At 48.4% G+C, this 15949-nt stretch overlaps 1 protein-coding gene across 2 annotated transcripts; it reads left to right on the top strand.

Moving 5' to 3' along the window:
* The first annotated feature begins 11696 nt into the window (after nucleotides 1-11696).
* On the top strand, nucleotides 11697-15565 carry Phox2a (paired like homeobox 2A). 2 transcript variants are annotated; one of them, XM_027942881.2, is made up of 3 exons: nucleotides 11697-11913; nucleotides 14011-14198; nucleotides 15116-15565. In XM_027942881.2, the coding sequence occupies exons 1-3, from the start codon at nucleotides 11697-11699 to the stop codon at nucleotides 15563-15565; spliced, it is 855 nt and encodes a 284-aa protein (XP_027798682.1). The 2 variants fall into 2 exon arrangements, with proteins under 2 accessions (XP_027798682.1, XP_071473258.1); XM_071617157.1 differs by having other exon boundaries at nucleotides 15092-15565.
* Nucleotides 15566-15949: the final 384 nt, after the last annotated feature.

The following is a 15949-nucleotide window of genomic DNA, read 5'->3' as shown; positions in this document are numbered from 1 at the left end:
ACTGAAAATTAGTACAACCGCTCTGGAAAGCAGTCTGGAGATTTCCTCAAAAAACTAGGAATGGAACCACCATTTGACCCAGCTATCTCACTCCTCAGCATTTATCCCAAAGCAGCATACTGTAGTGATACAGCCACGTCAATGTTTATAGCAGCACAACTGACTATAGCCAAGATATAAAAACAGCCCAGGTGCCTGTCAATAGATGAATGGATTAAGAAAATGCGGAATATACACACAATGGAGTTTTACTCAGCCATAAAGAAGAATGAAATTATGGCATTTGCCAGTAAATGGAGGGAACTGGAGAACATCATGCTGAGTGAAATAAGTCAGACTCAGAAAATCAAGGGTCGAATGTTTTCTCTTATATGCAGAAGCTAGGGCACAGTAAAGGGAAAAAGAGTGGGGGCCAGAAATCATAAAGACACAGGGAAGTACAAAGTCGTAGAAGGAGGAGATTGAGAAGGAGAGGGGGGATGGGAAAGAGGAGGAAATGCAGAATGAATTTGAGAAAATTATGCTATGTGCATATATAAATACATCAGAGTGAGTCCACCCTTATGTATATCCATAAAGCATCAATTAAAAATAAATAAATAAATGAGAGAAAGGAAGGAGAATGGGAGAAGGAGAATGGGGGAAGGAGAAGGGGAAGGGGAGGCCAGGCACCAAGGATTAAAATGGAGTAAATTAAACTCCATGAATGTACCATTATGTCAAGATGAACCCAACTATTATGTATAACTATAATGCACCAATACAGGCAAAAAAATTTAAAAAAAGAATTCTGCCTACACAGATATATTCATTCCATGATATATTAATTCACAATAAAAAAGTAATGAACTAGGGGCTGGGATTGTGGCTCAGTGGTAGAGCATTCGCCTAGCACGGATGAGACCAGGGTTCGATCCTCAGCACCACCTAAAAATAAAGGCATTGTGTTGTGTCCATCTACACCTAAAAAATATTTTTTTAAAAAAGTAATGAACTATGATACATACCACCTGGATGAATCTCAAAAATATAAAGCTGAGTAGAAGGTTTCTATAAAGAGTACACCAAAAGAATTTAAAAACTGGTGACACTAACCTGTAGTAAGTAGAATCAGAAAAATGGTTACTGCTGAGAAAATGGGGCTGAGAAGTGACCCAGAAGAAGCTGGAGAGATCTTTTTAGAAGGATAGTAAGGTGAATTTATGTGTGAAACTCATTGAACAGGACACTTAAGACATGCATTTCAAGGTGGGTGTAGTAGCAATGCCTGTAGTCCCACCTATTTGGGAAGTTGAGGCAAGAGGATTGAGCCTAGGAATTTGGGGCCAGCCCAAAATTCCATCTCCTTAAAAAGAGAAAGAAATTTACATATTTCAATGTATGAAATTTGGGGGTGGGGTACTAGGGTTTGAACCTAAGGACACTTAAACACTGAGCCCTTTTTTTTTTTTTTTTTGAGAAAGGGTCTCACTAAGTTGGTTCGGCCTTGCTAAGTTGCTGAGGCTGGTTTTGAACTCTTGATCCTTTTTACCTGAAAAATAACAAATGGTATTTCTCTATGTAGTGATATATACTCTGAAGTATCTAGGGGCCAAGTGCAGGAAACTTTGAAATGCATCAAAAAATATGGTGGATTGATAGAAGAATAAATAGATGGATGCGCATGTGATATAGTAAAATGCTATTGGAGACTCTGGGCAAAAAAAAATAACTCATCTAAAAAGAAGGCAATTAAAACTGATACATGGAATCCAGACTCTCTGGTTAGTGTACTTGTATTGATAAATTCAGCTAACTTTACATTATGTTCCTCCTCCCATGGTCCAGGACCCTCAGAATCCATTCTCACATGTACTGGCCAGATTGTATTGATATTGATTGAAAGATCTTTTAGTTCTATTAGTGGGAAGGCCTTCCTGTGAATCTGACTTCCTATTTGACCCTGAAGCATGTTGGGGTCTGGTTCTAATTTGAAGTGTGGAAACAGTGAGAGCTGGGGGCTGGAGTATGGGGAGACTTGGTTTCTTGCCAGATAATCCCTGTGGGGAAGTGGTGTTCATCTTCAAACAAGAAAAGCGCACCACATTTGGAAAACACTGTTGTATTTTCAGGGGGAGGTGTAGACTGTGACAAATTGCTGGTTACCTGCTGTGTAGATAGTTCTGCTGGCTCTAGTGATCCCTGACTCCTGGGGCTTGTGTTCTGGCATAATGCCCTCTCCTTGAGTATGCACAGAATCATTTCTGAGATTAGGTTATAAAAGACTGACTTCTATCTTTCTAGCAATCTCTCTAGCTGTTATGTGCCTGTCCCAATAGAGAGGCCCATGTAGCAAGAAGCTGAGGGTGACCCTGGTCAATATGCAATAAGGATCTGAGCCCTTCCCGTCCAACAGCCTCAGGGCACTGAGTCTTGACAAGAACCACGTGAGTGAACTTGGAAGTAGATCCTTCATTTCAGACTGCAGGGTTGTCTGACACCTTCATTGGGGCCTTGTGAGAAACCCTGAAACAGAACTCAGAGAAACGGTGCCAGATTCCTGACCCACAGAAACTCCATTCTCTCCTTATTCCTCAGTAACAAAGGCTCTGTTTTATTTCGGATAAGAATATACCCGTGGGGGCTGGGGTTATGGCTCGGTAGTACAGTGCTCATCTCGTATGTGTGAGGCACTGGGTTTGATCCTCAGCGCCACATAAAAATAAATAAATAAGTAAATAGAGGTATTGTGTTCATCTACAACTAAAAATATATTTTTTAAAAAAAGAATGTACCCACTTAAAAATCTTACCTTTGTCTAGTCTCTTTTTCAGTCTGATATGACTATATGGCTAAATTGAGAAAATGAAAAGAAAACAAGATTTGCATGGAACTTCTAGGAAGGGTCCTCATAGGAAGATGTCTTTCTTCATCTTACTTGCTGCTTAGAATGTAGATGTGAGGATTGGACTCCAGCAGCCATCTTAGAACATTAAGTAAGTGTGAGGATGGAATTACACTCTAGTAAGGTAAAACAAGAAGAAGGAAAAAGCATGAGCCCCTAATGCCATGGAGCAGCCACACCAGCACTGGACTCCCTACTTCCAGAGTCATTTTAAGTGAAGAAGAAATAATCTATTAGTTTGTTTATATCATTGTTATCTTGGACTTTCCCTTATGTGTATCCAACTTAACCCTAACTTGCAGAGGGTTCACAAGTTCTCAGCATCCTCTCATATACAACCATCCCTGCATGTTTCTCTTCTCAACAATGCTCCAACTCTCTTATATGAGCAACATTTAAGTCTAATTTTTCACTTTTTCATTCATTCATGCTGATTTTCTTACTGAAGCCTTCATTCTAGATGGCCACTGGTGATGAAAGGTCTTGCCCCTCAATGCCACTTCAACTCTGGATTGTACTAACTTTTTAGTCCCAACCAGGCCACAAAACTGATTCCAGACATTTCTCTTGAGAGTTCAGTGTCCTCAGCCAGTCTGGTACCAATTTCTATATTAGAGTCATTAATTACAAGCAACAGAAACCATCTCCATCTATTTAAGCAAAAAAAATCTGTATTAAATTTATAAAAGATACATCTCAGAATTACTGGAAGGACTGGAGAGCCAAATACAGAGTCTTGCATGAAACCAGAGCAACTAAATGAAGCTGCAGTATTGTCTCCCCAAGGAGAGTGTTGCCACCTCTGCCCCCTGCACAGCTGACCTGGCTGCCTTGATGTTGCCAGGAATCAGCCTAGCAGGGCCCCTGCTTAACACCATTGTCCTCAGAGAGAGTTTTTACAGTCCCTGAGTCCTCTTCCCTCAGCTTCATCTGTAATCTTGTGCGTGATCCACCAAGTGCACCTGGTTGTAAGGAAAATTCAGAAAGCAATATCTGCCTTCCATTAGGTGGGAAATTTCCCTAACTTAGAAGTGGTTTCAATCCCAGAATCAGTGTCAGAAATGCAATAGCCCCCTGGGCACGGTGGTGCCTGCCTGTAATCCCAGTGGTTCAGGAGGCTGAGGCAGGAGGATCGAGAATGGAAAGCCAGCCTCAGCAATTTAGCAGAGGCCTTGAGCAACTTAGCAAGACCCTATCTCAAAATAAACAATAAAAAAGGGCTAGGGATGTGGCTCAGTGGGCTCAATCCCTGGTACAAAAAAAAATGCATTCAGATGCTAAAAAAAGAATTACTGTCAAGCCAGGAACTGGGACAGTCACACTTCCCTAATTCTTCTAGATATTCCCAGTTATCCCCATTTCTCTTGGTAAATATCACCATTTCCTAGTCAATGCAATCACTCTAGGGTGTGGCAGGGAATTTGTAGCCAGTCTGCATAGCACATGATTAACCTCCTGTTGCAACCTAAGATTGCAAACCTGGGTGGAGGCTTCCTTACCATAGTTACAGTTTGTCCTGCTACGCCTCATTTGCTTGTCCCTCTACTGAAGCACTCTCTTGAAGCTGCCAAATGAAGATAATGCACTCCAAACTGGGCACAGTGATGCACGCCTGTAATCCCAGTGGCTGGGGAGGCCGAGGCAAGAGGATCGCAAGTTCAAAGCCAGTCTCAGCAACTTAGTGAGACCCTAAGCAACTCAGCAAGAACCTGTCTCAAAATAAAATATAAAAAGGGCAGGGGATGTGGCTCAGTGGTGAAGTGCCCCTGAATTCAATCCCCAGTTCAAAAACAAAATAAAAAGATAATGCACTCCAATATTTTACAATTTTCCACCTTAATTCCTCAAAAGCTATAATCACAGGACAGGAGGGGAGCAGGAAGTGGACATCAAGTTCTAAAGAACAACATGCAGTCGTTTTCCTAGGGGCTTCATTATCAGCCCACGGAGGGATTGTCACTACATCCCATCCTCGACATCAACAGGGCCAGTTCCATATTTTAGGTTCTGCCATTTGCATCACTATACACCTGTACAATTTTTTTATTTGGATTCCTTTGTCTGGAAGTGACAGAAATCCAACTTGAACTAGATTAAACATAAAGAAGAATGTGTTGAGTAATAATATCCAATAAAAGGGCTGAACAACTAATTTGAAAAAAGAGTAAAGATATCTCAAGAGTAACTGGAACTAGGACTTAAATTCTAACATGATTCTCTTTTTTCTTTTCCTTCAAATTCTTTCTTCTTCTTTCTTCACTGGAGACCACCTTCCTTCTCTTCATGATGTAATCTTTGTTGCAAACAGTTTCTGAGCTTTACAGGTATAGATTTTACCATTGGGTGGTGGTAGGGAGACTTTTTAAAATCAAATAACAAAAAAAAAAAAAAAATGGCAAGAAAGGGTTCTGTTGACCCATCTTTGGACAGGACCCACACCTGGGCCAATTATAAATGAGGGCAGGATTATGTAAGAGCAATGGTCCCCTGGGTAGCCATATGGATAAAGGGGACAGTTCCCAAAAAGAAAGTTGTGTTGAGATGCCCACATAATATATGTCCACTATGGCCGCCCTTAGGTAGGTCTCTTCGCCAATAACCTGAATAGCTTGCCAATGTATGGCATGCTCAGATCAAACCTCTCCTCCCCACCTTTTTAAAGGAGTCCAACAACCTCCTGTGTGACATTCTTTTACATAATTAAAAAATTCTAAGGCAAAATCCTGCCCTCTATAGATAAGGACCCATGTGTGTGCCCACAGTCCAGACTGGGAGATCCTTAAAGAAAAGCATACCAGATTAATTTCTCCCCATGTGTCTAGTGCCCCATGTGGGTTCATTGTGGGTCAGACACTTAAAATATTTGTAGAGTAGGATTAGGATTTTTTTCTCATTCTTCAGGGATCCCTGAGGGCTGGCTATTTGGGGCCCTAGAAAGACCTAATGCTTAGAAGCTAAAAACAAAACTAGAAATAAGTGGATGGTTGAGTGGCCTTAGTTACTGGTGGGAGAAGAGAATGGTAGACAAGAGATGTCCTCATGACAGAGGGACAAATAGGGAACTGAGGCCGGGAAAGTGTTCATTAAATGTGTTTGCCTCCAACCCTCCTTGGACCAGGCAGTTGCAGAAGGAAAACAAGGATTTGGAAGAAGCTTGCCTATGGAGTTGGTAGATAATGAGAAGAAAGGAATTCTAGTCCATCATAAGACCAGACCATGCATGAACTTTTCACTGATTGATAAGCTCCATAACTCACTAGAGTCTAGACTGGGATGTCTGATCAAGTTTGGCTTCTAATAATAATTGTACAATTATGATGCTTCTGAGGGGAGAAGATACATTTTGATGGTGGGGAAGAGCCATTGCTCCATGCTCTCCCTACCCTCCCAGGACAGAAGGATGGACAAGGAATAAACTGGAGCACTCCGGGGTCAGAAGATCTCTGCTTGTGAAAGTAGGACTAAGGTGGTGGTTCCTGGGAATCCCTGGGCTACTACTCTCTGAATGATCACAGCCTGAAAGAGTTCTCCAGGGCACAGAGCCTTCCTCATCCTCTGCCCAGGCTCATGGAGTAGGTTAGTCAGAGCTGGGAACAGAGCAGAAGATGAGGGCAGTCCCCACTGTGCACACAGCAGACTCCTTTGTGTAGGCTGGGCGCTCTGGGAGACTCCTCCCACCGTCCTCACTTGTACTTTTCCTATAGGACTCCTCTGTGGGCCTCAGAGTCTTCATCTGCAAAAATGAAAGGGTTTCCCGAATAATTCTGTAGGAGTCCGATAGCTTCTGAAATCTTTGCTGTGGTACAAATATAGGGGTCTGTGTATGGAGGACATCTCCAAGTGTAACAGTCTGCCCAGAATCTGGTCTGGGCTGTCAGTGACTTGGTGCTCAGTCATTTGGTAAGAGGGAGGAGGGGTGGAGGTGGGGAGGGGTGGTATTAGAAATTAATTTTTTTTGAGAGAAAGAGAAATTTATATATATATATATATATATATATATATATATATATATATATTTTTTTTTTTTTTTTTTTTTTTAGTTTTCGGCGGACACAACATCTTTGTTTGTATGTGGTGCTGAAGATCGAACCCGGGCCACACGCATGCCAGGTGAGCACACTACTGCTTGAGCCACATCCCCAGCCAAACACTTCATATGTTTTAATTCATCTAATCATTAAAACAAACCATTCTACAGATGAGAAATCTGAGGGACAAAGAAGTTGAATAATTTGCCCTAACTCACCCAGCTCATCAGTACAGACCTGGAGCTGGACCCAGCAGTCAGATCATTCATCACCACTCATGGAAGGCAGGACACTGGTCAGCAAGGAGATTTCTATGTAAGATTGCTGTGACTACATTCTACATTTCATTCCAGGACTACACATATATATGTGGAGAGGAGTCTCAGGCAGGATGAACTCCCCCACATTAAACTCTCAACCACCAGCCTCTCTGGTGTAAAGTCCTTGAAGAAGCCATCCACTTTGCCTATCTCCTTTTATAGTGAATTCTCACAAAGCCACCCTGCTTGCCCCAATATCTATCTATCTATCTCTCTCTCTCTCTCATGCACACACACACACACACACACACATACATGCAGTTTGATCCCCCCACTTCCACCATCTAAAAGCCCTTCTGCATAGGTCTGAACCCAAGGTTCTTTCTTGGAAGGCTCTTCAGCTCTATGCCAACCAGCTGATGCAAATGGCTGCCTGCAGAGAAAGAAACTCCCAATCCCTAGTCCTGAGGCATAAGAAGGCCTGTTCCTGCCCAGCTGACTATATAACAGGCATTTTGCAGTGAAACTTCTTATCAGTACGATTTGTTTGATTACTTCTAAAGATGCCAAGCCTTTGGGGATTGGACTGCTCAAAACTCTTGGTTGCAAGTGTTAGAAGCCCAAGTAAAAGCAATTTACACAAAAGGGAATTTATTGGCTCAAGAACAAAACTGTAAAATGACAGGGCTGGATGGTAGTCTCTGAGACAGCTAGAACCAAGAGCTTAAGCAGCACTGGACCTCTTTGCCTCCCCTCATATCTTTGCTTAGCCTGCAACCTTCAGTTGCTCTTACTGGAGGAAGCAAGGTGGGGCAAATTCCTCCAGTGAGGGAGGACTTTCTTCCAGACAGAGGTTGACCAAGGAGGGAGGAGGTTCCTGTTCCTAGGAAATGGAAGAATTAAGAGAGGAGGATAATCCCTCTTTAGAGAGTGTGGGAGTGAGGACTCCTTCTGGAGAAGCAAGGGCAAGACTCTTCCACACAAAGATTTCAGGTTAGTCTAATTGACACATAACAAACAGATACGGGAAGATCCAGGATGTGCTAGGCATCCTGGGCTGGAGAGAACATGACAACAAAAGGACCCAGTTCTGCTCTAAGAACTTGCACTTTATTGCAAACAATTCAACAAGGAAACTTGAGTAGCCAAAGGAGATGGAGGGGCTGAGGTCAGTGGTAAAGTGCTTGCCTAGCATGTAGAGGCACTGGGTTCTATCCTCAGCACCACATAAAAATAAATAAATAAAACAAAGATATTAAAGTCAGGGGGGAGGCACTGTGGAACCTAGAAGGGATACTCAGCCTAGGCTAGGAACATCAGGAAAGGCCCCCAAACAACAGTGATGTTCAAGTGAAAACAATGGATAAATAATTTGGGTACTTTTGGGGGGATGCAGAGAGTGGGGTAAACTTTCTACCCAGAGAAAACATCTGTGAACAACCACAAAAGATTAATTATGAATGCTGCGAAGAAAGCCAAGGTGAGGGGAGGAGACAGGCTGGAGTGCTGGCATTGAGGATATTGTGGGTCAGAGTGAGAGCTTGGATTTGATCATGAGGTCAATAGAGAGCCATGGGAGGGTCTAGGAGAGTAGTGGCTGTATTCAAAATTTCCAAACTCTGAGATCCCTTGGGCTTCCTGGAAATATGTCCAAAGGGAGGGAAACACCTCACACACTAGTGGGGAGGACTCACTGAAGCAGTTGAGCTGTCAAGGCTCAACTACTACAAGTTTAGACCTGAAAAGTAATTGGAGAAATACAGAAAATAACAAGCACTGGCAGGGATGTGGAAAAAATGCAACCCTCGTGCACTGTAAAATGGGAATGTACCATGCTATGCTGTGCAATACAGTACAGCATTTCCTCAAAAAAATAAAAATAAAAATACTGCAGAATTACCATATGATCCAGCAACTCTTCTTCCAGGTATATATCCAAAAGAACTGAAAGCAAAGTCCTCAAAAGATACTGTGCACCCAGGTTCATAGCACACCCCGAACCCAGTATTCACAGTAGTTGAACTATGGAAGCAACTAAAAGTGCCCATCAATGGATGAATGGATAAGGAAAAGGAGATATACACATACAGTAGAATATTCAACCTTAAAAAGGAAGGAAATTCTGACATATGCTACAACATGGATGAATTCCAAAGATACTCAGTGAAATAAGGTACACATAAAAAGACAACTACTGTGTGATGCCTCTTTATAGGAGATACTTAGAGTAGTCAAAATTATAGGGACAAAAGGTAGAATGGTAACTGCCAAGAATTGAGGGAAGGAAACCAGAGAGTTATTGTTTAATTAGCATAGAGTTTGGATTTAAAAAGATGTAAAGAGTTATGGGGACAAATGGTGGTGATTATAGCACAACTTGATAGATATATTCGACAACATTGAACTATATAATGAAAAGCGTTAAGATGGGAGGTTGAGGCAGGATGATAGTAAGTTTGAATCAGCCTGGGCAACCTGGCAAAATCCTGAATCAAAATAAAATAAAATAAAATAAAAACAGCTGGCGATGTAGCTCATCAGTAGAGCTCTTGCCAACATGAGCAAAGCCCTGGTCAATTCCCAGTACAGCAGAAAAGAAAAAAGAAAGAAAGTTAAGGTAGAGAAAACCCCTCAAAGAAATCCCTCTGACATGGAGTACTTACAGGAACTGGGGATAGGGTGGTCCTTGTGTGAAGCAAAGAATGGGTAGCCAGGAAAAGAATGACCTGAAGAGAGATGTCCTCCCCACTGTGCTGGTCAAATTAGGGGAAAGAAATTTCAGGACTCCTTCTCCCAATCCCCAAGGGCTTTGGCTATAACGAGAACATGCCCCTCTTTTGTCTTCTCCTTGGGTTTCAGACCTGCCATCTGCAGCACCTACGAAGGTTCAGGCGTAAAAAGCTGGGGGCTGAGCAGGGAAATAGCTCAGTTCATCCCTCAGGTGGGCCGTAGAGGCAGCAGTTCATTTTCCTGGTAAAGATTCTGTGTAGGTTATCCCATAGCACCGGGAGCTGGTGACAATCCATGGAAGGATGCAGTGGCCAGGGACAGAAAGAGTCTACTAGGTCTTGCTGGAGAAGAAAAGGGCCTCTGGAAGAGAGGGGTGAGAGACTGAAGGAGAGGAAAGGGGTCACTGGGTCACTCCCTCAGCCAGACATCCATCATACACACACCCCGAACCCAGAGGTCACACCAGGCGGTGCAGCGCGGGGAGGGGGACCGATCTGAAGAAACCGGGAGGGAGAGGCAGGCTGGGCCCTGATGGTGCAGGTTCGTGCAGCCTTCGGGTGGGGAAAAAGTCGGGCAGAGAACTCGGCCCAAGACCTTCCCCCTCCTCAGCCCCGCGAAGGGCAGCCCGGCAGCGCCTCCATCAAAATGCCTCGGCCTCCTCGGCGCTCCAGCTCGGAGGTCTCAGCTCTCTGGAGGCTTTTTCTCTGCGCCTCTCAGTCTCTGTTACTCCGCCAGTCTGTCCCTGGCCTTGTAGCTCTGAGACCATCCCTCTGTTTGCGTCTCTGTCTCACTAGGACTGTCCCTGTTTTGTCTCATCTCTCTCCCGCTCTCCATCGCAATCCGGTCGCCTCGCCGTCTAGGTCTTATCCCTAACCATTCTCTATCTCTGTGCTTGTCTCACTCTCTTTCCCGTCTCCTCTCCCTTCCCCCCCCCCCATTCTAGTCTTGGTCTCTGTCTCTGCCTGTCCCCATCTCCAGCCCTACCTTTCTCTTGTATGTTTCAATCTTATCTCCATCTGTTTACCTCTATCTGTCTCTCTTGTCCCCTGTCTCTGTCATGGTTTCTGCCCCTTTCTCTCCCGGTCTGCGTCTCTGCCTCCTCTCTTTACCCTCATCCCTGCCCGTCCGCGTCCCAGGCTCCATCTCTTTTCCATCCTTGCCTCCATCCCCCCTTCAGGGCAGCCTCCGCAGTTCCCGCCGGGATGGGACCGCGCTGGGGGCGGGACTGAGGGGCCGGCCAGATCTGACTAACTCGGTTATTGAGGCGAATTGAATTAACTTCTTCACACCGAGGCCGCGGGGCCTGCCTCCCCTCGCTTCTGCAGGGCCGCAGGTGGGGAGGCCCAGGAAAGAGGTCGGTACCCCCTGACTTGGCACGATGTGTAGAGACCGAAGGTCTGGGCCGGATTGGGACAGGATGGGGACTCTGGTGATGGGGTCCCATGCAGCCCCACCCTGCACCTCTGGAGTCCTAAGAGGCTGCAGAGACTCTTTGGGGTGGGGGTCGGGGTAAATAGGGGCGGGGTCTGGGATGCCCAGGCCCCGCCCCGCGGAGCTCGCCCCGCCCCGCCCCCTCCGCGGGGTCCTGCGCGTTAAAAGGCGCGCGGACCCGCCAGCTGCACTTGCGTTGCACCCGGGCACAGTGCGGCCGCGACGGGGCGGGCGGGCTTTGAGTTCCCAGAGCCGGCCTCCAGTCCTTGGCGTCTGGCGCTCGAACCTCCATCCCGACCTCCACCTGGCCCGGGACCCCGACCCCGACCCGGCCCGGCCCCCGCCCCCGCCCCCTCCGGGTCCATGGACTACTCCTACCTCAATTCGTACGACTCGTGCGTGGCGGCCATGGAGGCGTCCGCCTACGGCGACTTCGGCGCCTGCAGCCAGCCCAGCGGCTTCCAGTACAGCCCCTTGCGGCCTGCCTTCCCCACAGCGGGGCCACCTTGCCCCGCGCTCGGCTCCTCCAACTGCGCGCTTGGCGCCCTACGCGACCACCAGCCCGCGCCCTATTCGGCAGGTGAGCTCAGCCCGACCCAACCCTTTCTCCAAATCCTGAGGAACCCGCAGTCCATGACCTACTCGTCAAGCAAATGCGACTGCCTCCCACAGACTCCCCCTTCCCTGACCTGGACAGACCCTCCAACGCCCCGTGAGACCCTCAGTAATACCAGGTTCCTCTCGGCAGGGATGAACCCCACCCTAACGCCCCTCTCGGTCCTCTTCCTCGCTGCCAAATCTCTTCGGATCAAAGAAATAGCTCCGTGCCCCTTTCCAGGCCCTCCCCTCCCCACCTGCAAAAGCTGACCACCAAACGTCTCCATCCACTGTATCCCTGTAAGAGGATCCCAGTTCAGTCCGCTCAGATCCCCATCCTTATCACCCCTGCCCCACGGTGTTGCGCGACCCCCAACGAGGACTCCTGAGGCAGCTAGCTGTCCAGATAGGAATCTTCCTAGAGCCATAGCACCATCAGATTCTTCCTGCCCTCTCTTAGACCCATCCTGCTCTGGCCCAGACATTCTGCATCACCAAAATCTATTTCCCTAGCCACAAACGGGGGGGGGGGTCATTAAGCCACTTTTATTTCCCCTCTCCCCCACCCCAGATTCTCCCAGCTAAAGTCCTACAGAACCCCAGGAGCCCCTCCTGCACTCCCAAGCCCTTTGATCCAAGTCTCTCTCTGAACCCTCAACCTCACTGAGCTTTTCAGACATTCCTATTTTTTCAGTTAGAGTCCCAGCCTGCCCCACCCAGTCTTATTTTCTTGCCTCCTGGGAAGACCACCAGGAACCCAAATAGAAGACTGGAGCCTGAGGCGGGGGGTGAATAAGTACCAGGATTGGGGAAAATAAGAACCAAGGAGATGCCACCAGAGACTAGAACGAGGATGGGGAGATAGGTACAGTGGGCCAGATGAGGATGATCGGGATGAGGAGGACAGGAAATGGGCAGATGGGCTCCAGAAAGATGAAGATCTGAGACTGGGACAATGGGGATTAGGCATAGAGAGATGAGAACATAAATGGGGAGATTGGGGATGATTGGAGATGGAGATAAGAACCAGGGGATGGTATCAGGAATTATGGGAGACAGACCAGAAGGGATAGGAAACAGAGATGACGAAGATGGGGATAGGAATGGGGTGTTGGAGATAAGGATTAGGGAAAATGGGGACCAGGAGAAATTGAACAAAAATGGAGATAGGGGACCCCCAGGAATATATAGAGAACTAAACCAGAGTTAGAGTCAGGGATGCAGAGATACTGTCTATGAGGCAGTAGAGACTGGGATGGAGTATAGAAAGAGTGAGGGAGAATGGTGGGACAGGATTTAGGGAATATGGGACACAGAGACTGTGAGGAAGAACAGCAAAGAAGATAGAGGAACTTGGGTGGAAAAAATAATCACCCTTCTTAATGGGTACAGAAGAGTGTCACAAAAGGGGAAAATTGAGGGTTTCCCATGGAGGAGGATGAAGATGAGGAAGAGGAGAGGGGGATACCTGGAGAAGAATGGAGACCAAAGATGTGAGTGAGGCAGGGCTAAGGAAATGAACCCTGGATGGGGAGAAATGGGTTTGAGGGATAGAAGGAACCAAATCTGTACACGGAAGAGCGCCAGTATCAGAGTGAAGTAGACCTGGCAGGAGAGTCTCAGTGACAGAGTCAAGGCCCAGGACTGGCTAGTGGGGAGTCCTAGAAAGCAGAAAGCTGCCAGACATCCAGGGCCAGTGTGGACAGAGCAGAACTTGAAGTCAGAGAAGCGGACCAGCTGAGAAACAGATACACTGATACACTGATGAAAGGGTCAGAGAGGAGTGAAATGGTGTCCAGGGCTAACTGACAGGTCGATGAGCCTTGACTGGAGGAAGGAATTCTGGTTTGGTTCCAAGCAGCTCCTGAACCCCAGGTGTCCTTGATCTGAGTTCCTCTTCACCCCCCACCCCACCTCCATCGACCAATAGGGACCCTTGACCTGAGATTACAAGGATGAAACCGAGGGGACAGACTGGGGTGGTGGTGGTGGCAGGATTCCTTCTAGGGCAGGACTGAGCTTGGCCTCTCACCGCCGCCCTACACCCTCGTTGCCCCTGCCCTCCTGCACACACCCGCAGTGCCCTACAAGTTCTTCCCGGAGCCGTCCGGCCTGCACGAGAAGCGCAAACAGCGGCGCATCCGCACCACGTTCACTAGCGCGCAGCTCAAGGAGTTGGAGCGCGTCTTCGCCGAGACCCACTACCCCGACATTTACACGCGCGAGGAGCTGGCGCTCAAGATCGATCTTACTGAGGCTCGTGTGCAGGTACGTATATGCACGTGTGTGTGCGCGCGTGTTCTTGTGGAGGGAGTGCGGGAAATTAGTATTGGACACTTAGGGGCCAAGGATAACCGCAGCCTGGAAGCAAGGATCTAGGACCAGTGACCAGGGCACAGCCTGGGTGTGGTTGGGTATCCAGGGAGGGCAGAGGGGCCAGGACTTGGAGGCTCTTGAGAAACAGGAGCTGTTTAACCCCATGTTGCTTTGCCTTCGTTTTCCCCTCAGTCTCAGCCCTGTCTATGGCTGAAGGTTCAGAAATTTTAGAAGCCAGGATGCATGCTGCGAGGGGGTAGAAGGAGATCCATCCCATGGAGGAGCCGGGGCAGACCAGTCAGCAGTTCCAGGTGTCCTCCCCAGTGTGAAATACTGAGCTTGGGGCTGGTGCAGGGCAGAAGAGAGCCGGGCCAGGGCTTACAAATCCTGTGTGCAGATGTTCCTCTGGCCGGTTTTGACTGAAGGGTCTGAACAAAAGGTTTCCCTGGCGTCCCAAGCCGCTTTTCACGGCCCTAGGACGCTCCAGACGGAATGTCCACCTTCCTAAGAGGGAATTGGGAGGCAGGGCTCAGGGTGAGGAGAGTGAAGGCAGAGCCCGGTCCAGGAGACCAAGTATACGGGGAGGCAGCGGAGTCCGCGGGTGAGCATATCCGAAGGGCAAAAACCCAAGGATCTAGAGGATGGGGCAAGTGGAGAAGAGAGTGGAGAAAACGACGGGTCGACGGGTGGAGGGTCGAGAGGCCAACGCTAGGAAGGCTGTGGATCTCCCCGACTTGGTAAATAATCCGGTCAGACCTTTCTCGGCGGAGGTCTCTCTCTCTCCACCAATGTCTCTCCTGCGTTTTGCGGTCGGGGGCTGACCTGGTGTGCTCTACGACGTCCAGACTAACTGGCCCCTGTGCCTACAGGTCTGGTTCCAGAACCGCCGGGCCAAGTTCCGAAAACAGGAGCGAGCGGCCAGCGCCAAGGGCGCTGCAGGCGCAACGGGCGCCAAAAAGGGCGAGGCGCGCTGCTCGTCGGAGGACGACGACTCCAAGGAGTCCACGTGCAGCCCCACGCCCGACAGCACCGCGTCGCTGCCACCACCGCCGGCGCCCAGCTTGGCCAGCCCACGCCTGAGCCCCAGCCCCCTGCCCACTGCCTTGGGCTCCGGGCCGGGGCCGGGGCCCGGACCCCAGCCGCTTAAAGGAGCTTTGTGGGCGGGCGTGGCGGGCGGTGGGGGTGGCGGGCCTGGCGCGGGAGCGGCTGAGCTACTCAAAGCCTGGCAGCCGGCCGAGCCCGGGCCCGGGCCCTTCTCGGGAGTTCTGTCCTCTTTTCACCGGAAACCCGGCCCCGCCCTGAAGACCAATCTCTTCTAGCCGCGGGTCTTTGGAGGCTCCGAGCCTGCCCCCAGCGGCAACCCTTGCCCCTCCGGGACCCAACGGAGACCCTCCCTATCCTGTCCCCACTCCCCTACAGTGTCTGACCCCTAGGTGTGCCCTCCCCAGCTTTAGAAACCAAGTCCGGGCCACTCTCGTTCTCGTCCACTCGCACCAGGCAGACCAGAGTATTTTTCACTGGGAACCCTTAGAGGAGAGCCGAGGACCCCTTCTAAGCTTGGCTTTCTCTGGAGATCAAATAACGCCTCCTCCTAACAAGAGTCCCTACGGACAAACGCTGCCCACTCTTTGGAACTGGCCGGGTCACTCCTAACCTTGGTGACCATGTGTGCCTGCTGCCCCATCCTTAGACCCACCTGCACT

Source organism: Marmota flaviventris, chromosome 9, assembly GCF_047511675.1.
Source record: "Marmota flaviventris isolate mMarFla1 chromosome 9, mMarFla1.hap1, whole genome shotgun sequence".
In the NCBI taxonomy this organism is placed as follows: domain Eukaryota; kingdom Metazoa; phylum Chordata; class Mammalia; order Rodentia; family Sciuridae; genus Marmota; species Marmota flaviventris.
This window is presented reverse-complemented; position numbering and strand designations above follow the sequence as displayed.

What these genes read in the sequence shown, in the direction of transcription:
- Phox2a (XM_071617157.1), top strand. Translation starts at nt 11,697, where the DNA reads ATGGACTACTCCTACCTCAATTCGTACGACTCGTGCGTGGCGGCCATG. An exon ending in GCCCGCGCCCTATTCGGCAG is followed by an intron (nt 11,914 to 14,010) that starts GTGAGCTCAGCC and finishes ACACACCCGCAG; the next exon opens with TGCCCTACAAGTTCTTCCCG. An exon ending in TTACTGAGGCTCGTGTGCAG is followed by an intron (nt 14,199 to 15,091) that starts GTACGTATATGC and finishes TACGACGTCCAG; the next exon opens with ACTAACTGGCCCCTGTGCCT.